Source organism: Myotis myotis, unplaced genomic scaffold (assembly GCF_014108235.1).
Source record: "Myotis myotis isolate mMyoMyo1 unplaced genomic scaffold, mMyoMyo1.p scaffold_m19_p_17, whole genome shotgun sequence".
Lineage (NCBI taxonomy): Eukaryota > Metazoa > Chordata > Mammalia > Chiroptera > Vespertilionidae > Myotis > Myotis myotis.
The window spans coordinates 24796327-24821094 of NW_023416321.1; the positions used below are offsets into that span (position 1 = coordinate 24796327).

Sequence of the window (24768 nt, forward strand, 5' to 3'; positions counted from 1 at the left end):
GTCCCTGCAGGCAGAGAGCACAGACTGGAGGAGGAGGAGGAGGGGGAGGAAGGGGAGGAGGAGGAAGGGGAAGAGGAGGAAGGCACTGGGAGCAGCAAGACCCAGGGATTCTCTCAGGAAGCAGGTTTCCTTGGAAGTGTGCCAAGGTGGTGGTGGAGGTTGGGGGAAAGGGTGGGGTGCGGGGAGGCAGGACTGGGGGAGGGGAGTTTAGTCAATAAAGAGACTTAACCAAAGGTCCATTTTCTGGAGTTGAGCGCATTTTGGATGAAAAGTCCAGGAGAAAGAGGAAGGGAAAAAAAACATATCCAGGGAAATCCATTATCCTTAATCTCAGATAAAGGCTGCTGGAGATTGAGCATCACATTGCTAAGGGCTGGAATGTAACCTCCATCAAAAGGGGCTGAACGGAGTGAGTGACAGGTGTGAGGAGGGGCTGGGTGTGGAGGGCCACCCAGTCTGCCCCTTACCGTGAGTGAGCCCACAGCTCTCTCAGCAGCACAGGGCCACGGCGCCACCACACAGCGTCCTCCCGGCCCCACCACACAGCGTCCTCCCGGCCCCGCCCCCGGCTCCCTGCCATCCACCTGCATCCTCACTGTCACCCTCTATCCAGCCATCTGCCCTGCCTTCAAGACAGGATTCTCCCCCGTGCAGCGCTGTTCCACCTCCTCCATGCTGGGCCACGCGGTCAGACGGTCAAACATACAGGGGCCTTGAATTCCTTACTGATGGCAGTGGTGTGTCATCATTTATCCCGTCCCACCGTCATGATGTCATTTTAGCGGGGCTCACTTGCCAGAGCTCAAATGAGAACGTGCATTCTTCTGTTCAGCTCTACGAACAGCTGGGCCAAGCGGCTGGCACGACCCTGGTCGTCTGATCTTCCCATTTCTTCGCAATCAATCAGGCAGAAAGGGGAAAACTATTTTGCTGAAAAAACTCTCGGGGCCTCAGTGCTCCAGGTTGCCTACCTGGGAACTTAGGTATTAGGAATGTAGCATGTGCCTCCTATTCGGGAACCTTGCATTAAAGAAGCAAATGCCTGGATACAAAGGAATGAAGCACGAATGGTGGAATTCCAGGCATGGGCAGGCCCCACGCCTTGGGGAGGCTGTCATTGCTTAAGAGCAGTCAGACCCGATTCGGTCGCCTGGAGCTGCTGTGTGCCTCCAGTGGAATAACAGAAGGCTCACTGGGCTGGGCCCCAAAGCCTGGCTCCAGCGCCAGCCTCGCCGGGTGACTTGGGTGTCACCTCTTTGCGCCCTGAGTAACCGACTCCTTTTTCCTGCAAGGAGGGTGAGCTTGCTGCCTTGGCTGGCGCGGCCCAGTGGGATGGGCTGCAAAGGGGTGAGAATGGAAAAGTTAAGTATGATACATTTTTGGAGTGAGAGAACCCAGGGGTTCGGAACAGAACAGAGGGCATGAGGAGGGGCAACTGATAACCAAAGCTACACATTGAGATGATCAAACTGTATAATTTAGCATGGAGGGAAGCAAACATATGTCTATTTGGGGGAAAAACACACCACAAAAACCTCGAGTTCCTGGCATTCAAAACAGAAATCTGATTTCCACACTGTTTTAGAAGCAAGCCTGACATTCTCCGAGGATACCGACAGCGCCGTTCCCACGGAGGCCCCGGCCAGAGGAGGGAGCTGGGAGCCGCTGCTGGGGACAGGGGTGCAGGGGAGTGAGGGCTGCCAGTGCCTGGCCCTCGGCTGGAGCCTGGCTAATGTCGCTCTGGAGAGGGAGGCGGAGAGGCCATGAGAAGGGTCCTGGATCCTCCCTGTTGTTTCAGGGAGCTGAGAGGTTCTGGGGCCAAGCGCCCAAGGGTGCTGGCACCTACAGCGGAGGGATGGCACAGAAACGGCCCCAAATATTTCTCAATGCAACTGCTGTCTGGCTGACTTTTTAAATAACATACATTTCTTTAGGCATTTAGATGGGGGTGAAGGGAAGGTACACTGTTATACAAGCTTCGCGAGGTTTTGTGACCTTTTGTTGTCAGGGAGCCTCTGTTTGGATGAAAGGGGTCTTAGAAGCACAGAAGAGGAAGCCAGGGAGCATCCTTTGAAAACAAAGGGAAACTCCCAGCAGAGGCAGGTGCAGACCATGGGTGAGGGCCTGGCACGGAAGGTGTGCGCTTGCCCAGATCCCTACCGACTCGGAGGTGCTAGGGAGCCAAACAGGGGGTCCTGCTGCCCCTGAGTCCTGAGGCCCAGAGTGGGCGAGGCCCGGCCCCTGCCCCCATGTGGCACCTGCAGCATCCCATCTGCCACGGACTGCAGCCGGGCAGCGGCCTCGTGTGGCTCCTCTGTAAACCCGGTTCGTGACGCCTCCTCGCCGGGCTGCCGTGAGATTCGGTGAGAGGACGGCGCTGGGTGCTCAGCACGGTTGTCTGGCACTCGGTAATGGCTTAGTAAGTGGAATGATAACTTTTATTTCTATTTTTATTATTATTGCTCAAGGTAATAACAGTAGCGGAGCTGAGAACTCCCTTTGGTGCCTTCCTATTCTAAAATCCTATTAATTTACATGACATTTCACATCCAAAGTGCTTTAATAGATAACATTTACAATTCGCTTGTGAGTGATAAGGGTATGTTTTATCTGCAGTGCAAGCTCTAAGTCTGGTGGGGTAATGTGATGGCAGGAGGCAAGAGGCTCCCAGGGGCTCAGGGAGGGCCTGGCTGGGGCGGCCACGGCCCTGGGGCGTGGTGAGCACAGGTGCGGACATGGATCCTGGAGCCCTGGTGCCTGTGCTTGGCAGCTGGACTGGTGAGCTCCACGGCCCTCTTGTCCTGACATGTGCCCCCGGGCTCCTAGCAAGGGCCTGGCCCGAGGAGCCCTGTGGGTCCTTCCATCCAAGTGGGGCCCTGTTTGCTCCTCTGCCGGACAGGTGCCTGGTTCACCCTATGTTTCCAGCAGCTAGGGCAGGGCCTGCGGCAGAGCAGGAGCTTAACATTGAGGTGCTCCATGAATAAAGGGTGAATGGGTGGACGTGGAAGAACAGATGCAAGGGGGCGGGGCAAGAAGGTGCTCTTCCTACTCCCGACCTTACCTGAATACTAGCATATGCAAGGCCAGTACCAGAGGTCAGATGAAGGAAGTCTAGAGGGGCCTTAAGCGAGTACCACTCAGGGCTGGCCTCAGGCTCAGAGAGGGCAGCAGTGCCCACGCTGGGGGAGAGCAGGCTGTGCTCTCCTTTCTCTGTGGTAAGTGCCTCTGGGCGAGGCTCTCCACCTCAAAGGGGAGAGACCCCGAGCCCACTGGGTTGGCGCAGTGGCCTTCACAAAGGCCCCAACAGGGACCAGCTTCCTACTGCAGGGTGGGGTCAGCACTCCTGGTCCACAGAGTGTTTGCCCCTGGCTCTGGAAAGGAGTGGCATCAGCTTCCTAATGCTAAAATCTGTTGTCTAGTCATCTCACCCATGACAGTATCTGCCCAGAGAATCAACAGAGGCGGGAATGCAAGGGGTTGGGGGGAGTGTAGAGATATGTAATGCATTCATGCCTTTAAGTCTGCTGGTCCCTTGACATGGAATACCTTTCCCTCATCATCTGCCTGGCGAACTTCTATTTGTGCTTCAAAACCCCATTCAGATGTCGCCCGTTCCTGAAAGCTTTCCAAGCAGAGCCTGTGACTCCTCCCCTGTGCTCATTCTGCACACCAGTCAGACCACAAGGGAACACATCAGAACCCAACTGGGGGCAGGTCCTAACGACCCTTTCCTGCGCTCTCAACCCTCCACCCCAACCCCCACCACCACTGAAGGAACACGGAGCAGAGGCAGTGACCCTGTTGGATAGGGTCCCTGGGGGAAGGGGATCCAAGTTCACCTGGACACAGGGAAAGGGTCCCTGGGCAGGACTCCTCCCCATCTTCTCAGCCTGGGGATGAGGAGGGAGTGGGGCCACACCTCCGCCTTCTGGTCTGTCCGTAGCTGTTTGTCGGGCTTAAGCTGCCCAGCCCTCAGGCCTGGCACTGCTGCCTGTCTATAATGCCACGCTGAGCACTTTATGCTTTGTTGTTTTTGTAAGCTGTGACCTTTCTCTTGCTTTTGCTGATGGAAATTAAAACTGAAGGGTTGGAAGAAAGGTGATTACATTCCTGCTGGTAGGCTTACATTGTGAGCTGGTGGTACGGGCACCTGGAAAGTGTGAAGGAAGTGAGGAGGGCAGTGCCAGGGTAGCTGGGATCTGGTGAGCACCATGCAGCCCACAGAGAGGGCAGGTGAAGTCGTGTCCACAGCCTACCTCACTGCTGCCCCTGACCAAGCCGGCTGGGCCCTCTGCTCAGGCATGGATACGACACTACCCTTTCCAAAGCATTAGCTCATCCCTAGTCTCAGTAACCTGCAAGGAAGAGGACAGGACAAGGATCAATAGCCCCATTTGACAGATGGGGAAACTGAGGCCCAGAGGTGGCCTTACTCTCCCAGCAAGCTAGAGGCAAGAACTCGGCCCCTGACTCCCCGCCTGAGAAGAGTGTTCGGGCTTTAGCACCACGCGGAGAGCTGGGTGAGGCACGCTTCCCTCTCTTCGTGCAGAGGAGCTTCCAGAGGCACAGAAAGCTAATCGAAAGTGAGACCCGCAATTCCCGTCCATTCCGATCGCGCCAATTCATTTCCGCAAACGTCCAGTAAGTGTCTATTAGGCCCTGCGCTCTGCTCCCACCTGGGAATAGCATCAGCCCTGACCGTCCACGTGGAGGGTGCGGCAGCGGCACGCCCCACCCCCGCAGGATTTGGGGTGCGCTGCCGATTTTTGCTTTCCCATCTATTCAAGTAGCGGGTAGGCTTTCGGGACTAAGCTTGCCTTTAATATTCAAACGAGAGGATTAGCCCCACGTGCACAGGGCCAGGTGGCAAAGGAGAGGGCTGGCCTGGGGAGGAGCTAGCTTGTGGTTTAAAACCTCGTTTCCGCCCCATCTGTGGAGGGGTAATCCCTGGAGAGGAAGGGATGTGCAGATGAGGGCTGTGGTGAAACAGTTGTGCGGGCTGCTGTGTCAGGAGGAGCTTCCGTTACAAGGGAGCACGTGGTTTGAAGTGCTGGGACCCACAGCTGCGGGTGCCCCGTGCGTGGGCGCATGGTCACGGCAACGTACCTGGAAGCCAGCCACCCTGTGTCAGCATTTCTAGATGGGCTTGCCTGCTAGTGAGCAACCAGCCGTCACTCACCGGGGGCTCCACCCTGGATCCCAGCCAGGGGCAACGGGGGTTCCCCACGAGGACACTCCGAGGGGACCAGCAGTGCTTCCTCTCGGGTTTGAGGTGGAGGTTGCTAAGTGTCCCCTGCGGCCCATCCCACTCTTCCGCAGGACCGAGCCCCGTTCTAGCTGGGTACACAGCTACCTGGAATACAGACTTTTCTGAGGTTCCCTTGCAGCTAGAATTGGCCATGTGACTGAGGTCTGACTCCGGGATCTAAGCAGAGTGTCACACGTGACTTCTAAAAAGTATTATTAAAGGGGAGCGATGTGCTCTTCTGGGGTGAATATATAATGACTGGAGTCAAGCAGCCTTCTTATGAGCTGGAGTCTTACGCTGAAGAAGAGAGAACAAGAAGACAGGAGAAGCCAAGACCTGACACCATGAAGCTGCACCCAGGCTTCTCTCCCACGGGACAGAGAAACAATTCCTACTTTGTTCAGGCCATTATCATTTTGTGTTTTCTTACTTACTTTTGAATTTTCTTCCTTAAAACGGATTCAGTGTCCAAGGGTGTCATTTCTCTGCCTGGGGTCCACCCCCTTCCCCTCTTCACTTAGCGAATCCACTGAACTCTGCAAGACCCAGTCCACCTTCTCTAGGGGCACCCCTGTCTGCCCCCAGCTGGACAGCAGCCACCCCTGTCCCCTCACAGCAGAGACAGGTTCCCTCTTGAGCTGAGCACCCGTCCCGTGGTGCTCAGTGGGTCTGACCCTGGCTCTCTCCCTCGGCTGGACTGTGTCTTGAGGAGTGAGCCTTATTCATGTCCAGATAATTGGCACGTGCCCCAGTGTCTGATGATCAGTAAATGCAGCGGGAAGGAGGGGTGGGCGTGAGGTGGGCCAGCAGTCCCAGCAGCTCCCTGGCTTCACCCTGACATCCTGTTTATTCTCTTCATTGAGAAGCAGACCCACCAGCAGGCACCTCCACGGGGTGACGAGGAAGGAAAACCACGCCGGACAGTGACATGGCAGCAACATCAGTGGCCGTTTCTAACCTTTCCATTGTAGAGCATTTACTCATTTACAAGGCATGCTCACCTGCACACATCATCCTATCTAAGTGGAACCACCTAACTAACTGGGCACTACTGTCCCCAGGGCTTAGCTAAGTCACCTGCTCAAGGTGACGTGGTTACAATGTGCCTAAGTGGGGCCCGAAAACAAGGTCTTCTAGCTTCATGCCCAGGACCACAGGTGCCTCCTGCCACCTGCGCCGTGCAGGGGAGCTGGGAAAGCAAGCACCGTGCAGGCCGCATGTCGGCCGGTGTGCACACGCACGTGCATGAGCTCGCACACACCTGGTGCGCAGATGTGAGGGGCTCGGATGTCCCACTGGTGCTCCCGCTCGAGGGCCGGAGTGGTGGCAGAGGAAGAGGCGTGGGGCGCACGGTGCAGCTGGCATGCAGATGCGGTCTCTGCTCAAGGACAGGGCCACCTTGAGCAAGTGCAGGGACACGAGGAAGCAGGGGGGCTGGGGACAGGCGGCAGCCGGGGGGAGCCCGCGCTTTCAGAAACGGCACTGGGCTGTCACTGGTCCCAGTCACTCAGTGCAGTCACCTTCCCGGGAGCGAGAACAGGACACTGTCAGGCTAAGAGACAGCAGCACACAGCATGTCCGTGGTAAACAATTTATTTTTCTACCTCGGTTGTTTATGGGTGGAGGTGGGAGGGGGGAGGGGACACGTCATTAGGGAGAAGCACAGATGAGCCGTTTGCAGGCATGAAGAAAATTCACAATGGCTAAAATGTTGGGGAGGCAAGCATATTAGGGCAAGTTCACCAAAGCAAAGCAATCCATAGCGGAACAAAATAAAGGGGGAAAAGCCATGGAGATTAAAAAAAAATTAGCACTCATGAAAAAGCCAGTGGGCAAAGAAAAGAAACTGACCAATTATTCCATCAAGCATCTTTAATGAGGTGCGCAGAGCCGCACGGGCGGGCCTCAGGGACACTGACATTCAAACACGGATTTGCTCACATCGAACGCACCCAATGGAAGCGCATGGGCCATTCTCACAAACTGAGCGTGAACCAAGGGGCGACTCTTGAGGGTCCACCTGAGCTGTACTTGATTAATCCAAGAGCGTGGCGGGGGGTTCAAATGGGGAGCAGGGGGGCCAGGATCATGGGAAAAGATAGCCCTTCTGGGGGTGACTATCAGGGGTGCCGCTGATCAGGACACCCCCCGGAGTCCTGTCCACTCCTTCCCCGGTGAGCCAGCAGGGCGGGGGGTGAGGGTGGGGTGCCGGTGTGGATCGGTGCCCACAGTGTCTGCGATGTGGCAGCCCCCAGGGGTTCCACTGTCCCTTCTGGAAGACTGGTTTCTAATCATCATGGCAGCAGCCACTGAAGGACTGGCCCAAAGACAGACAACCAGATCCTGCTAATACAGTTTTTCTTCCAGATTAAGTTTCTCATATTGGTATTCAGGGAACTGTGTGTGTGTGTGGTCACTTTTTGTGTGTCCACACAGGACAGAGGTGCCCCAAGGCACCCATCGCCCACCCCCGTGGCCCACCAGCACTTCCAGGCTCACCCCATGAAATGCCCAATGAGCCTGTTTGGTCATTACGTAAAGTAATTCGATGCCTTTTACCTGGATTCCCAGCCCCCCCCCCCCCCCACCTCCGCCCAGGCTCTACACAGTTTGTGAGAAGTTCCCTCTGGCCCGTTACATTCTAGGGGAGGTGGCAGGTGGGGGAGGTGGGGAGGACGTTCACAGTGCATACAGAAAGCAAAATGGGAAGGGACTGGAGAATAAAATACGTTTAAAAAACTGTGTGAAGCAATGAGGACACGAGTCTTTTCCATGAATTAAACGAGCAAAAGAGCATTCATTCAGACAGGCAGCTAGGAGAGCTCAGTGGGCACTGACAGCAGCTGGGCTGGCCCCGGCGGGACTGGGTCCTCTCTAGCATTGGTAGCAAACCCCAATTTGTTATGCCTCTCTTAAGAGCTAGTTGATAAAAATTATGTCTTGTGAAATCGGCAAATAGTCTGCAAAGTGAAATAAGAACAGAAGTTAACAGATTAAACTAAGAGTCCAGAGGGGTAAAAGAGAGAAAGCAGGGAGCCACTGACCGGGATCATAATTCGAGCCCACATATTGATCCGAGGGGCTGGGGCGGGGCGTATGGGGGACACCTGGGCCTAGGCGCAGGGAGCCGGTTGCGCAGTGGCCAGCCGCCATCACCCCATCTTCCTAGAAAAGAACTAGTCCCTAATCTAATAATTCCCCAAAGGCATCGAGCCCTCATTATCAGAGCATTTCACTATGTTCATGCACCCTAAGAAGGTTGGCACAGGCGAAGTGGGGCTCCACTGAGAGGGCTGCTGGGCACCCACAGATGAGATGGGGATTCATAGAGAGAGCCGATTCGGGTGAGGAGGAGGACCCCAGTAAAGGTTAGACTGTAGGTTCCTCAAAGGATATGTGTTTTTTTTAAAAAATATATTTTTATTGATTTCAGAGAGGAAGGGAGAGGAGACACACAAACATCAATGACGAGAGGGAGTCATTGATTGGCTGTCTCCTGCGCGTCCCACAATGGGGATCGAGCCCACAACCTGGGTGCCCTTGACCAGAATCGAACCCAGGACATCTATCCATTGAACCAAACCCGGTGGGGCAAGGAATATGTGGTTTTGAGTGGAAGCACACAAGGTAAGAACCTTAGCGGCTCTCCGGACCTGGGTGTCTTCCGCTTCTGTCCAGTAGCTACCTCGAATTGTCCCACTAGGATGGAGTCAGAGGGGCCGGGAGGGTGCAGGATCCACGCACATCACAGGAGAGACTGGAGGTGGGAAGTGGGGGAGGTGGGCACAGTGAGCATGTGGAAAAGAGAGACCACGAGGAAGAAACATCAGGACACTTTGGTGGTGGCGGGACAGCTGTGCTGGTGTCTCTGACTCACAGGACCCACAGTCAGCCTGACGGGGCAGGGAGAGGGCAGGGAGCCCTCTCGGCCAGATCTACTAGAACATTCCTTACCGACACAAGGCAAGAGACAGATGTCAGGACATTGCAAAGCTCCCCTCACCGGGGCCCTGTCCTGCAGCCCAGGCTCTAGAGCAGCGGTTCTCAACCTATGGGTCGCGACCCCTTTGGGGGTTGAACGACCCTTTCACAGGGGTCGCCTAAGACCATCGGAAAACACATATATAATTACATACTGTTTTTGTGATTAATCACTATGTTTTAATTATGTCAATTTGTAACAATGAAATTGGGGGTCACCACAACATGAGGAACTATATTAAAGGGTGGCGGCATTAGGAAGGTTGAGAACCACCGCTCTAGAGGGTCCAGTCTGGTTCTCAGGGAGACACCGCTCACGAGGTCTCGCTGGGAAGCCCCAGGGAACCCCCAGGTGTGTGGGGAGCCCCAGGCTGCTTGGGGAGGTGTTGGGAACAGACAGCCACCGCTCCACAGAGGCTCCTCCGGGCCGCACCGAACCAGCCAGGCTCCTGGCGGAGGGCTGTGAAGGGCGGGGTGCAGCTGCTGGGCCACCGCTTTGGGGCCCAAGGCCACGCCATACCCCGATCCTCGGAGAGCAGGCGGCTGCACTCTGGGGGCCCGAGGACCACTGGTGAGGGCAAACAAGAGGCTTCGAGGGTGTAAGTGGGATGGAATCTGAACAGTTTGATGGCCGAGAAAGAACAGAACAGCCAAGGGCCATGGGTCAGCCAGCCTGTCTGGATGCTGTGATGTCTGTCCCTTTCAAACCTGTGTGATTGTTAAGCTGTGGGACCTGCTGACAATGATAAACAAATGGGCCCTGGGCATGGTCACTGCAAGCCCGTTCCTTGCCCGTTACCAGCCCCTGCTCTGTTCCCAAAGCCTTCGCTTATAGGATGGGCACCTGGGGGAAGCCCCATCTCATTCCCAGCCTCAGTTGGTCACTTTTGCATCTCCATCTGTTTACGGCAGACCCAGGGTGCAGGTACCCAAGGCAGAGTTCTACCAGACTTTTCCTGGGCTGGCTCTCAGAGAGATAGGGGTCTTAGCATGGGGCCCATGTTGTCACCCCCAAATTACCCCATGTTAGCATCCCCCAACTCTGTCCTCCTGGGACGAGTGCTGTGCCAAGGGGGCAATGGCAGCCTGATCGGGAGGGAGGTGGCTGCGCCAGGTGCACAGGGTGCTCTCAGGGAGCCAGGGGTGCGAGCCTGGTCTCTCCTTTCCTCTAGGAAGGGAGCCAGGGGAGGGAAGGCTGCCTGAGACTGCCACCCGCCGTGGGGCTGAGCAGGATGGAAAGGAATGGGGGACGGGGATGGTGGCACTCGGGGCTCCCCGAGGAGGACCATGCACACGTGTGTGTGTGTGTGTGTGTGCGTGTGTGTGTGTAACGAGACCTCCCCCCATAACACACTCTTCCTTTATGATCTTTCTGTTGTGAAGAAAAGGTTCTATATTCTGCACTGACGGTAGCCACCAGTCACATGTAGCTGCTGAGTAACTGACATTTTCATTTTACTTCATTTTAATTACTTTAAATCTAAAGTTTAGTAGCCACATGTGGCTAGTGGGATCAAACTGGACAGAAGGACGCGAAAGAGAGAGAGAGAGAGAGAGAGAGAGAGAGAGAGAGAGAGAGCGCCTGGCCCTGGCCCGGAGCAGGGCTCTACCTCACTGGGCCCGGCGCCCCGCTGTAACCGAGGAAGTCTAATGGAGGCTCAGACCCAGCGGACGCCAGACCAGCGCCCGGCCCAGCCCCGCTGCTCTGGGCGTGGTGCCCGTCATCCTGCTGGGAGCCCGCAGCCACCGAGGCGGCCGTCTGCTAGAGAAGCCTCACCCTGACGGAGGAGCTGCCCAGCCCCAGGGAAGGGGACACACTCATGGGGACCCCCCCCCACTCCTCCATCTGGAACTTCTGCTCCGGCACCTCCTCACCCTACGATCAAAAAGGTGCACAGACCTCACTGACCACTCTGCACAAACCCTCTTTCACAGGAGACAGAAGTGAGGTCCCGAGACGGAGCGACCTGCCCATGGCCATGCACAGCCGAGGGCTCTGTCTCCCATAAGGCATGGCTCTAAGTGTCCCAAATGCCTCCTGACCTGTCCCCCCACACACCCTGAATCAAACGCTGGCCGAGCCCTGCACACACCCCACCTCGGGGCTTCAGCACAGTCCTCTCGGGCGAGGTCGTGTTCCTCCTGCATCTCAGGTGGAGGTTCCCGGCCTCTGATCTAGGCTGGGTGACCACCCAGGAGGGAAACTCCGCCTGAAGCCCAGCTCCCCACGGAGCCTCCTCCCCCAGCACAGAACCCAAGAGGACAGACCTCCACTCCTGGGGTTCTCCAGACACCCCAGCTGTGCTTGGTACACAGACACCCCAAGCACCGCCCCCAAGGGAAAAGCCAAGTGTCAGAAAGTCTCCCTTCCTTTAGCACCCCTCCCCGACCCCTACAGGATCATGCCTACCCTGCTGCCACCTGGGGTGGGGCCCCGGGCCTCCCAGCTACCAGGGGGCTGCAGCAGCCTGGACACATCACTGTGGGCTGGGCCTTGAGTCTCTGACACCCACACAGAGGGGAGGGGGAACATAAACACTCTCCCAAGACGACAGCAAACCCCAACCCCAATAGCACAGCCAACATTCACCAGAAGGACAGGAAGGCTCAGGACACAGCTGGAGCGGGCAGGTGGGAGACATGGACAGCAGGCAGGGCGAGAAAGAGGGAGAAAGAAAACGCTGGCTGAGAGCTCAGTCCCCAGGGAGAGACTCCCCCAACAGGCGCCAGACAAAGGAGGATGAGCAGAGCGGGGGGTGCCTGCCTCAGTCTCCCTTCCCCCTAAAAAGCTGCCACTCTCAGGCCAGTGGAAACTCCAGTCAGCCATAGCCTGGGCTGCCCTGCCCCAGGGTGAAGTGGATTTGGGATCAGCACCAATAGGTCGCTTCTTGAATGGATGGATGAGTTGTAATCTCTCTAGGGGTCCCCTCCCCGCAAGTGCAGCCCACAACCCAGGTTCCTAAAGCCCCGGAGACAAACACTCACCTGGGAACTGGTAGCCGTAGCTGGGAGCGAACCCGGGGTAGCCGCGGCCGTAGGTTGCCACGAAGTTGGGGTAGCCTTGAACACAGAGAAAGCAGTCCTGTTAGCACAGCCGCCCTGGCCTGGGGAACCGCAGGGAGGGCGAGGGGACAGCCCGAGTGGCTCTCCTCCACAGGATGGCCTGTCTCCCCTGAGGGTCTGTGCCCTGGGCAGGTCACTTCTCTCCCCAGGCTGGGGACGCTGCCGTCAGCCTGCTGGTAATTAACCCGCGTTTGGGCAGAGAGAGCCCCAGAGCCCACGGCCTTCTTGACCTGCAGAGTAAATGCCAGGCATTAGCACCAAACTCGGCCCGTGCCTGGCTCTGACATTTGGAGAGCTTAGCCTGAATGTACTTTACCTTAAAGCTATTGACACTGGGAGATTGAAGTCCTCGCAATGCCTCCTCCCAGGCCGCGGGCAGCGCCAGCCCAGACACAGCCTGTGTCCTCAGGGCTCACAGTTTGGTGGGGAAACTCAGGGCTGATGCTGGGCCTGACGAGCCATGTGGGTCCAGAGGAGGTGGGTCCCCAGGCCCACATCCAAGCACACACACTCCACAAGGTACCAGAACATTCCCGAGACAACGGTGAGGGGCTGGTTGTGTTCAGATGTGCACCACAAAGCTGAGCCCAAACCCGGAAGCCCGTGCCACATGTTTCAACAGGCATTTTGTAGCAACCGTCTATTTCCAGACATCTGACCAGCCAGCAAGCTAGGGGGTGAGATGGGTGATCTGAGGGGTGCATGCTGGGCATGGGGTACAGATGAAAATCTGGGTTGGTGGTGTGGCCTTCTCCTTCCTGTTATGAGACCACCAGTGAGATGTCACTCAGGACACTTCCCTCTAGGTCCCTGCCTCTTGGTTCAGCTACAGAGAAGGCTGGTGTAGCCTCCTGGACTGAGCTTCCACCGGCCACAGGAGGCCCACGGTGCCCACCCCGCCAGGCTCACGTGGTCTCCTTCCACGTGGGGTTCTCACCCTGCCACCTACCCTGCCATCTCCATCAGCCTGACTTTGGCTTTGACCTCTGAGATGGTTGTCTGTGGCTGTTTGTTGGCTGTCCGTCACCTGGTGCCCCTTCTCTGTGAGTCTTGGAGAGAGGCCTGCCTCCCTTCATGGGCGCAGCAAAGGCCTTCCTCCTGCCCTGAGGCTGCCCAGGCGAGACAGGCTGGCCCGACTGCTGGGGAGCAGGACCCATGCGAGACTCGGAAAGAAGAGGAACAGAGGGGCAGAGACGAGGGACAGAGACCAAGACGTGGCTGCCTCGAGGGGACCCACGCACGCAGGCTGCTTCCTGGGAACGTATTTCATGGCTGGCCAGCTCAGTTCTCCTCTGAATTAATCACCTGCGATCAAATCAGACCTTTCAGCACTAGATTTCTTATACCATTATTTCAACAATATTGATAAACGGATTACATGCACGCAGCCAAGTCACTGCTGCCTGGGGCCTTTCCGCATGAAAAATGACTCCTTCTCTCCTAACTCCTGCGCTGGGGGGGTCTTACATATTTTAGTGCTAATCTGACAGCAAAACTGCAAGCCCATATGTCACCTCCGAGACTCCTCGGGTGGGTGTGGGTGTGGGGGGTGGACGGCCCTGGCTCGGGTGGGCCACCAGAAGGATTCCATTGTATTCGCTTTCTTCCTGGCGTACTTGAAAGTCTTCAACAAGAAGGAAGAAAGGCATGGTCAAGTTCACACGGTTTGGGGCCTTACCCCCATCTTCCCAGAGATGTTGACATTGTCTCCTGAACAACAAAGGTGAAAATTTGGCAGCTGCCAGAGTGTGTGTGTGTGTGTGTGTGGAGTGGGGGGGGGGAGGGGGGGGGCTCTGATCACCACCCCCCATCGTTGAACATCCTGTGGGTCAGGCAGTGAAATCATAAATTTATAATACAACATTTCTTCAATTTTCCTCTTCATTTACTGCTGTGCAGCCCAGCTCTGCTCCAGCGGCTCCCGGCCCCAGCCCATGGGGAAACGGGCTGGCTGCATATCAATAGCACATTACGGCCGGCCTGTGCGGCGGCTCCACCAGGCCACATGGCGGGGAGGTGACCCAGCCACCACTTCCATTAGCAGCCGGGCCCTCCTGCACTGGCTGCTGCGCAATGTATTTGCTCCAGCACCCTGGACGCCTGATCAATCCCACAGTAATTATCTCTTGTCACTGAAGAAAAACCAAGCCTTCTGCCTGGATGGCCGGACACCTTTCTCACAGAAAGGCTTTCCACTCGGGGGAAAAAAACTCCGAAATCTACAGTAGAATCTGAGTTTGCCAGCCAGCTCAGTTTAGCGCCCCCACTGGGGGATGCGGCAGAGTTCTCCGGAGTGGGGTTCTAGGTCTCGGCTCCACCCTCAGATGTCTGTGTGCCAGCCGGGCACATGACTGGGCTTCTCCCAGGCTCCGTTACTCAGCTCCTCAGAGGCACGGAGGGTTGCTCCCACTGGGCCTTTGATTTGAGAGAGACAAGGGGACTGTGAATGTGTGGCCCCTGCTGTGGGGGTGCAGGGCACTGCCTGGGGTACCACACTGGCCATGAGATCTGCACACAAATACAACTCCAAGTGTCAAGAACCAATCACAGGCAAAAGGTCTGCAAGGTGCCCAGCCCCAGAATCACAGGGCTCCCCCGACCCGTGCCGTCCAATTTAAATTTAATTTAATTTAAATGATACAAAACAAAAACTTCAGTTCTTCGACAAGAGAGCCGCATCGTCGATACTCAACGGCTAGTGTAGCTGGTGGCTGCCGGCCTGGGCGGCCCGATCCGGCACCTGCCCACGGCACGGGAGGGTCCAGTGGACGGTGTGGCTCTAAAGGAAACGAGGGGCTGGATTCCGAGTCGCCTCTGTTTGCCAGGAAACAGCTGAACAAGCGGAGACCTCCTTGGGAATAACCTCACGGTGATTTTTGGGAAAGACAAATCTCAGGAGGAGTTACAAGGAGTCTAGTCATGCGGCCTAAGCTCCAGCCCATCTCCATGTGGTCTGTGAGTGGAGCCCAGCTGGTTACAGCTCCTGGGCCTCCTCCATTTCAGAGGGGCTTCACGCCGGGGAACGCTGGGTCAGGGTTTCACAGGGGCTTCCCAGCACGACTTGGATGGGAATGCCTCTGGCTTCCTTCATCTGGGCAACTGGCTCTCCACTCGGGCCTGCAGGGCGAAGCTTTTCAAGGCTTCTGCAACGAGGACTTTTCCCGGCACTGGCACTGAACCTGTTAGGGCGTGTGCCTGGCTAGGCCAGGAGAGGGCGAGGCGGTAGGTTGATGTGGCGGAGAAGGCCAAGAGGAATCAAATAGATCAACACTCATTACATGTTTTTTTTGCTTTTATTCAGTCCACTTTCACTGAGGAAAACCAAAGAGAGACTAGTGCTTGGAGCTGGGTAACCGTGGGCACCTCTTTGCTGCTGCAAGTGGAACGCAGTCTGAGTGCCGCACGTAGACCTTTGCTAAGGGCCTCAGTTGATTTGCGTTTTGTCTGCTCAGAGGCAGGGAGACCTGAGCCCTCCTCTTCTCTCCTGCGTTCTTTGTAAGGAATTCCCACGGGGCCGATTATTCTATGATTCTGTCAAAGGCTGTGAAAGCTAAAACCCAAACAGCTGTAGGTTCCCCCCAAGGACGTCTGCAGCCACATCAAGAGAGATTGAGAAAGAATAACTGGAACTGTGCGCTCATCAGCCTTCCTGTGATGAGGCCTCCCCACCAATGGAGACGTCTTAGGGATATTTAAAGGTTCGTCCCGCAGTGTCCTGGTCACTTGCCGACCAGTGTGTCTGCTCTCACCAGACGTCAGCTCCCTGGGATCAGGCTTCATTCTCTGCTGCTGTCTCAGCACCCAGAACGGGCTTGGCACTTAGCAGGCCCTCAATAAATATTTGTTGAATGGATGGATTTAAAAACTTTAATGGTTTGTAGTCTCACTTCTAAAAAGCCCTATCAGTGCCTTATCTGCTCTTTCAACAAAAACGGTTAAGTCATTGAAACCTCATCTCATTCCATTCATCAACATGTTTTTAAAAATGTTCTATGTGAGCTGGGATCTTTAGCCACATTGCTGTTGGTGGCGATGGTGGTGATTCCAGGACTGTCATGCAGGCCGTGCACACCGGGGAGGGGGCCCAGGTGACTGATGGGACCCACGGAAGGGTTAGACCCTCCCGAAGCCACCAATTCAGAGGGAAGGAGCAAGTGCTTCAGTCACAGCACAGAAGGCACCCTCCTCGCCCAGAGCCCAGGATGCCAAGCTGTGCCAATGGGCAGAATGGAGGGCACTTCTGGCGGGGGCACTGGAGAAGCCTTGGGGGAGACTCCCGCCTGACCAGGGAGACAACAGGCCAACCAGACTGTGACACTGTCAGTCTGTCCCCTGGGTCCTGGCTGATCCACCCCTTCTGCCGGACCGCAGGCTGAGCTGGTTCCTGGCTGGGGACCCAATCCCAGAGCCACTCGGCCACTCTCCCCAACCCCCACGTCTGGGAACACTGCGTTCCAAGGCTGGTCCTTCGGTCTGGATGGCCCTTGGTTTACTCAGTCTTCTCGTTCCACCTAAAATGCCACCTCCACAGGGAGGTGTCCCCTGATTCCTCAGACTGGTTCTATTCTCTTTACCTGCTCTGAAAGTACCCTGTCACTTTCTCTACTACAACAGACTAGAGGCTCAGTGCACGGATTAGTGCAATGGTGGGGTCCCTCGGCCTGGCCTGCGCAGATTGGGCCGAAGTTGAGGGACACCACCGGTGCACAATCGGGGCTGGGGAGGGACTGTGGGAAGGCTCCAGGGCGTGTCCAGCCCATCTCACCCAGTCCCGATCAGCTGGACCCCAGCAGCAAGCTAACCTACCGGTTGGAGTGTCTGCCCCCTGGTGGTCAGTGCATGTCATAGCGACTCGTCAAACAGTCGGACACTTAGCATATTAGGCTTTTATTATACAGGATTAGGTTTCTGGGTGACTGGCTGTTAAATATTGTCTCTCTCATTAGACCACAACTCCATGAGGGCAGAGACCACGTCTGTCTCCCAGCGCTAGCCCAGGGCCGGGTGCACAGTAGGCATTCAACAAGGCCCTCCTGCCGTGGCTCCCATTATGGGTGCCCTCTGTTTAGGGATTAAGCTTGGGTGTCTGTGAAGATGTGGACCCTGAGCCCTTTACTCTTTTGGCAACTGACACGAGTGGCAACTGGCTTCGCTCCACACCTCTGCTTCTGCAAAAAACCCAGGCCATTCTTCACACAGATAAAGGGCACGGAGTTAGACTCTTATGTAGAAATATATTTAGTTCTGGTTCTTTAACTTTTCCCATTAACAAATGCATTCCTCTATACCACACTATTTTAATTACTGCAGTTTTGTGCTATGTTTGTATACTCCATCAAACTAGTCTTTTCTCACGTCTCCTTTTAACACATTTTCTCATTTATTCTTAGTGTTTCTTCTTCCAGATCTGTTTTGGAATCATTTCCCCATTTTTTAAAGACTTACAATAGGATTTTTCTTTGAAGCCGTTAAGCCTAAAAATATTAATTTGAGAAGAATAAACATCCCAGCTGTTTTCCATATCCTCATGGCATCTCTCTCCATTTTAAATTCCTCAAAATAACTTTACCTGCCCTTGTCATCTCCTCAGAAAAATTATTTTCATGAATTTACAAGACCCAGGAAACTTTTACAAATGTAAAACTAAGCCAGGAATGATTTGAACAGCAGCAAATCTGAAAATACATAAAGAGCTTATCAAACAATGTAGAGGAGGGGCTCTTGGCCAAACCAAATGAAAACCCATTAAAACTAGGCAGATCATGTGCCTAAATGGGATTTTAGCATAACTACCATTTATCCCATTTAATTAATATTTTCCCGACACACAATAACTTGCACTAAAATACCGTTCTCTTGCCTTGAAATTTCTAATTATTGCTGCGACCCACACCATTATGCTACTCCACGGCCTTCTCCATCTTTCATGCCATTTAAGCAGCAAGATTTTCAATTATCTACGCAGGACGGACAGAGATACCTTTAAGGAAGGGGCATAATATGCAACTCAATTTCTCTAAAAGCCAGGGGAGATCATTTTTGCCAGGACAAACACACTTGTCTTTCATCACTTTTTTTTCCAAATAAAGAATAAAACAGGCTATTTAAAACATCCATTAAAATGCAAATTTTGATATCCCAAGAGAAAAATGTTAATCGTTTAAATAGGCAGGATTATCGCCCACCCTCACCACTTCCCCTCCTCTCTCAAGTTTAAGAAGATGTAGCCTTAGCCCACACAAGTTCAGCCAGCCAGGAGTCCTTAGGTCTTTAAAAACTCCCAGTTAGGAGAGAGGGCTGGGGCAGAGGGAGGGAGTGACTTTTCCTCCCTTTGAAGGAAGGGGTGGAAAGAAAGAAAATATCTAGTGCCTCCTATAAGCCAGGCATGGGACAAGATGATCATCCATCCCCTCCCTCCCTCCCTCCCTCCCTCCCTCCCTCCCTCCCTCCCTCCCTCCCTCCCTCCCTCCCTTCCTCCTTCCCTCTATCTCTCCACCCCTTGCCTCCCTCCCTCCTTCCCTTCCTCCATTCACCCATCTCTCCCTCCCTCCATCCCTCCATCTCTATCTCTGCTCATTTAATAGTCACAATTGCCTTGCAAGGGGGATTATCATTCTTATCTACAGACAAGGAAACTGAGGCTCAGACAGGTAAACAGCTTGCCCAGCTGGTAGGTGGGTGCAGGCTTCCAAAGCCCCCAGCCCATGGTGACCCTGCAGGGTCCCCAGGTCCCACCCAGACTCACCCAGCATCCCCATGCCAAGCATGAACGCGTCCATGGTGTAAGGCAGTCCCCGGGCCCGGCCTCTTGTCCCAGGTGGGAACATGACTTCTTTCGGCTGAGCTTTCTTACATTCTACCTGTTAAACAGAAAGGCGAACAAATGAGATGCAAATGAATTCCACGGAAATGTCAAATGCAGAGCTGATCTGGTTACGAGCTGGGTTATTTTTAGCCTTGCTCCTTACTCACTGTAAAAATAGCCGTGCAGAGTAAATGGCCTGCAAAATAAATATTTAAGAAAACACACCATTTGCGCAAATCCTGCTTCAGAAAAACCTACAAGGATGAAATTGGGTTTGGAAGGGCGGAGAGGATGTAAACTTAGAATACACATGCGTGGGTTGGGAGCTCAGATTGTGCGGAAGGCAGGAGAAGCAAGGAGGCACTCGGGGCTATTTGTGGTGTCTGAGAACAGTTACAATCCTGCATGATTGGATGGACCTTTACATGTTTACAAATTCCTCTTGGGTTTCTTTCAGTCAGTCTTGCTGCATACCAGGGCCATCTGACTCCACCTCTCATTAAACAGAGAGGCCAGTTGGTCTTCGTTCCATTGCACAGATGAGAAAACTGAGTGTCAGAAGACTTGTGTCACGGGTTATAAACCATATCCTGGCAGGGGCAGGCCTGAAGGCTGGATTTTTAAAATTTCTACGTCAGTGATGCCACCATCGCTATAAAACCATTCCCGGCACACTCCCGAGGGAAGAAATACAATTAAATGCTGATTCTGCCCGTCTGGATTACAGGTTTCTCATTTTGCACCACAACTTCAAGGGGTTGATAATCATGACTGTTTCCTTCTGCCTCCAACATTTCAAAATCCTATTTTGCTCACACATCCTGAAGTTACTTATTTAACAACATATATCTATATCTACCTATCTCTATGTCTATCTATATAAATAACACATAATGCAAACCCCAGGAAATAAGTAAAACTGGTGGCGGCTGCAGTTCCTACAATATTTTACTAGGCTTCCTTAGGCCCTTGCTCAGCATTACTTGCTCTTAGTTCACAGATAAACTTAACAGGCCCTGTTAGCCAGTGATCAGTCCCATTGCTGATGGAGATGGGATGTCGTAGGGTAAGGGAGAGATCCTGAAACTGCCCATGCCATCAAGGGTATGCATATCCGAAAAACCACCAAGCATCTGAAGGATGTCACTTTACAGAAGCAGTGTGTGCCATCCGTCGTTACAATGGCGGGGTTGGTGGGTGTGCCCAGGCCAAAGAGTGGGGCTGAGCGCAGGGTCACTGGCGCAACATGAGTGATGAATTTTTGCTGCACGCACTTAAGAATGCAGAAAGCAACGCCGAGCTTAAGGCTTTAGACGTAGACTCTCTAGTCATTGAGCACATCCAGGTGAACAAAGCTCCCAAGATGCAGTGCAGAACTTACAGAGCTCATGGGCGGATTAACCCATACACGAGCTCTCCCTGCCCCAGTGAGATGATCCTTATTGGGAAAGCGCAGACTGTTCCTAAAACGGAAGAGGAGGTTGCACAGAAGAAAAAGATATCCCAGAGGAACCGAGGAATCAAACACCTATGGCCCGGGAGTAAATTCAGCATGAAATAAGTGCTAATAAAAGTTAAAAAAAGAAGGAGCCCGGCTAGTGTGGCTCAGTGATTGAGTAGTGACCTATGAACCAGGAAGTCATAGTTCCATTCCATGTCAGGGCACATGCCTGGGTGGGGGGCTCGATCCCTAGTGGGGAGTGCACAGGAGGCAGCCGATCAATGATTCTCTCTCATCATTGATGTTTCTATCCTTCTCTCCCTCTCCCTTCCGCTCTCTGAAATAAGATAAGATAAAATAAAATGAAATAAAATAAAGAAATCAGAATTGGGTGCATCAGATTTCTCCCCTAAACCTAGTGTGACAACTTGCTCCTGGACTCCAGGTCCCACCGCCAGGACTCAGAAGCAGGCTGAGAAACCTCATTTGCAAGAGCCTGCCCGAGCAGGGAGTGCTCTGCGGAGGCAGACAGATAATTACCCGACGATAACACCAGGATCCGGAATAATACCGCTAACCAGCTCACTTCCTAATAGCCCTATCGGTGACAATCTACTGCATTGTCTTATGAAAACCCGCTGCCTGTTCCTAGGCAACCTGATCAACGAAAATTTCAGGTTTATACAATTTTCATTTAGGGAATATAAAGGTTAACTGACTGTAATGGGAATATTTTAAACAAACCCACCTACTCTTCATCTCTCTGAGAAGGGCTGGCAGCTCTGTTTAATTCTGCCATCTTGCTGGTGTTGTTTTGGGCAGCACCAACTGCGTGGGTTCTGTCAACCACTGTTGTGCCAACCACGGGCACTCCCTGAGGCCAGGGGATGTGGCACGCATACTCTCTCAGGGACCCCGGCACCTCCCGGGCACTTGAGTGACAGGGAGAGGTGGCAGTCGCACCAGGGAGCCTGCCTGGCCTGTACCAAAGGCTTCTGGGAAGATGTCTCAGGACCAGGAGGCCTGCCCACCCAGCCCTGATCCTCTGATGAAGTTGGATGAAGAACGCATACAAAAAGGGAAAGAGGCAGAACTATCCTCTGTATCGCAAGTCCTAGTGGGTCGGGGCTTGCTGAGGATGGAACTATGTCCTTCACCCATCACCGGAGGAAACCTCGTCTCCCCCATCAGACAGTCCTTAGGGCGGGATCAGCATCAGTTCCATCTTCCCTGGTGCCTCAGTGAAGTTCCACACACAGCGTGGATTCACTCACATGCTCGTTATGGTCAAGGAGACCATCTATTTAATTCAATGGGGCTGAGCAACTCCATGCACCACAAGTGCTGGGCTGGGGGGACGCAAAGATAGATAAGGCAGCCCCCACCTCCGAGAGCTCTCATTCTTCTGAAAAGCACAGATCTGTTACTTTCTCTTAGCATTAAGGCAAGTCCTCATTCGTCAACCAGACCTTGTAACTCCTGGGCTCGGCAGCCTCTGGAGCCTCTTGAGTTAGACCACATTTGGGTCACACCGAACCCAACCCCAACCCTGCCACCTTCCCACCGGGCCCTGTGCAAACCAGAGGACTTGGCATGGGCAACCCGAGTTATAGTCAGAACCAAAACGGGGGAAGCCCAGCCGGTCTCCGAAGCCCACGTCACATCCTCAGGTCATCTGGCCACACGCTGTGCCCCAGTTAGCTGCGCAACAAACACCCCAAACTCAGTGGCTTTGAGCAACGATTCGTCATTCCTTCTCATGGCTCTGTGAGTTGAGTGGGCTCAGCGGGGCTCTGGCTTGCTGTCTGTCATGTGTTTGTGGTCAGATGGCGGCTGGGGCTGAAACCAGAGAGAGCCTGGACTCGGAGCGAGGCCCACCACGGCTTCCTCACTCAGGAGGCAGGCAGGGGACGCTGGTTCGGCAGGGACTGTCCACGGTGGGGGCGGGGCACCTACTCCTGGCTTCTCCCTGGCCCTCGGTCTTCTCACAGTGATGGCCGCTGTGTCCCAAGCACAAGCACGCCAAGGACAGGCCGACGCTGCCAGGCTTCTTCCAGCCCAGCCCTGGGAGTCTCACTGCCACTTCCATCCTGTTCTGCTGGGGACCAGCCTCGACTGGGTGTGGGGGGCACAGCTCAAGGGCCGTTGGTGGAGATTAACCACCACATGAGCTCAGTGAAGAGCAGTGAGCAGACCGACGGGGGGAACTATTCCTCTCACCCTTGGTGTCCAGCTGCCTGGGTTCCTGGGGCAGTGGGCACTGAGGCTGCCTTCACCAGGGGGCACAAGCAGGGCACGAGCTCCCCTCCCAGGGCAGCCCAGGGAGGCTTGTCTGGCCCCCAGGTCAACAGAAGCGCGATGGAAGCAGTTCTCCGGGTGACCAGATCTCTAGCTCCGCAGTCTCAGCACCATCCCCGAGACCCCATGTGTACCAGGTCCCTCCTCCCTCCCCCCCACACACCAGGGTGCTTGTCTAGGGCAGCCAAGGGGGGTAGAGTCTGAGGAAGAAACATCTCTGAGTCTTGGTCCTTGAGTCTCCTCAACCAACACCTCAGCCCCCACCTCCACAGCGCCTCCGGGTGGCTGCGTTGCTATTGCCTCAAAGGCAGCTGCAGAAAACCAGTCAGGTTGGCGGGGCCAGAGACTGCGCAGGAGGTGCCACTTGGGGCTGTGCTTGTAAGAAGCCCAGAGGACACTGTAACCAGCTGCTCACACCGGGAAGTCGAGGTCTCCCATTTTCCAGTTTCACGGCTGACAAAGCCAAGAAGCAGTCCCACCCCAGGGGCCGAAGGCAGCTCCCCAAAGGTAGATGGGACTGGCTTTAGAACGCCTATCGCCAAGCATGCTGCTCTGCTTCAACACTGGGCGTGGAGGAGAGGGGTGGCTTCCCGTGCCCCACGGCTACGGGTTGGGAAGAATGGCCTTTAGGAGGACTCACAGGCTGACGTGAGCTTGTACATGTGTGAGCTCCAACCCTCCGGGCTGGCTGCTCACAGGGGGTGGGGCCTCTCCCCATATGGTCCAAAGAAACTCAGCAAGGGCCGCTTCTAATCTAACTCTCTATTTAGCGGCAATTTCACTTACAGGAAAGTTGCGAGGACAGCACAGAGCACACCTGCACACCCTTTACCCAGATCACCTGTTGTCAACGGGGTGTCACTCTGCTTCCTCATTTGCACACTCTCTGTGACTATATGATTTTCCCCCTGAACCATTGGAGAGTGACTTGCACACATGAGGGCATGCCTTTCCCAAACACGAAGACATTTTCTGATGTAACCACAGTGCAGTTATCAACCTCCAATATTTAACCCTGATGTCCGTTATCACCGTCTCTCCACCTTACAGAACATGCAGCCGAGGCCTAGGATGTCAGACCTCGCCTAGCACTGCAGACAGTCCCTGTGTGGCAGGGCTGGGTCTGAGCCCAGATCTGCCTGATGCCAAGGCTCGTGCCCAAGGAGTGGGTCTCTGCCATGCCCTAAGGGGCATCGTTTGGCACTGGCTTTGGGAGAAGGCGCTGGGCCTTCTGTGGGGACAGCTTCCCAGCAGCTACTCAGAGTGGCTGCCCCCCCCCCCCCCCCCAGCTGGCCCGGAGCCCTCACTGAGGCAGCTCCCGGCCTGGCACCCTCTGGAAGGAGAAGAGGCTGGCGGTCTGAGAAAGCGGGGTCTGGGAAGTGAAAAGGCTTTTGTTTTTTCCTGGTTTCTACACAAACAGCCCCTGTCAGCACGCCCCCAGGGCCAGAGGGAAACCAGGCCCCTCCTGGTCTGGCGAAACCCAAGCCCTGGGCTGTGGCCTTGACTTTCAGCCCAGCACAAGGAAACTCTGTGTGGCCTGAAGGGGCCAGTGTTTGCAGCCTCACTTCCACCCGAGACAGGTCATGTTAGAAACGACTTACTACTCCAGGGAGAGGGGGGCCTCTTTCAAAGGGTAAAACCCACCGCTGGCTGCTCAAGGGCAACTGGCTGGCTGGCAGGAAGGGAGGGAGCAGGGGCGGGTGAGTGCTTGGGGATGACTGTGGCTTCCACGGTGGACACTGTCCTCCTGTGCAGCTCCTTAGAAGACGGAGGTCTGACCTGGTCTTGCCCTGAGATCAGGGGCTGCTCCCCAGCCAGGCTCTGGGGATCCAGGCAGCACTCTCCTCTGAAGCCCCCAGCTGACCATCTCCTCGGTCCTGAGGCCCCGAGCGCCTTCCCAGGAAGGGGGGATGACACCCTCCTGGGAAGATT

At 54.8% G+C, this 24768-nt stretch overlaps 1 protein-coding gene and 1 pseudogene across 9 annotated transcripts in view; one reads left to right on the forward strand and one right to left on the reverse strand.

The window, feature by feature from the left end:
• Positions 1-24768, reverse strand: part of MSI2 (musashi RNA binding protein 2) — a 355927-nt gene that overhangs the window by 30641 nt on the left and 300518 nt on the right. For 8 of the 9 annotated variants that reach the window (XM_036340471.1, XM_036340468.1, XM_036340473.1 and 5 more), the window contains exons 9-10: positions 19038-19152; positions 12215-12289 (exon numbers count right to left, since the gene is read on the reverse strand). In XM_036340471.1, coding sequence (XP_036196364.1) covers positions 12215-12289; positions 19038-19152 — 190 coding nt within the window. Of the gene's footprint in view, positions 1-7839; positions 8209-12214; positions 12290-19037; positions 19153-24768 lie in introns of those variants that run through there. The other variant, XM_036340475.1, reaches the window with a different exon arrangement.
• On the forward strand, positions 20204-20658 carry LOC118671333 (annotated as a pseudogene).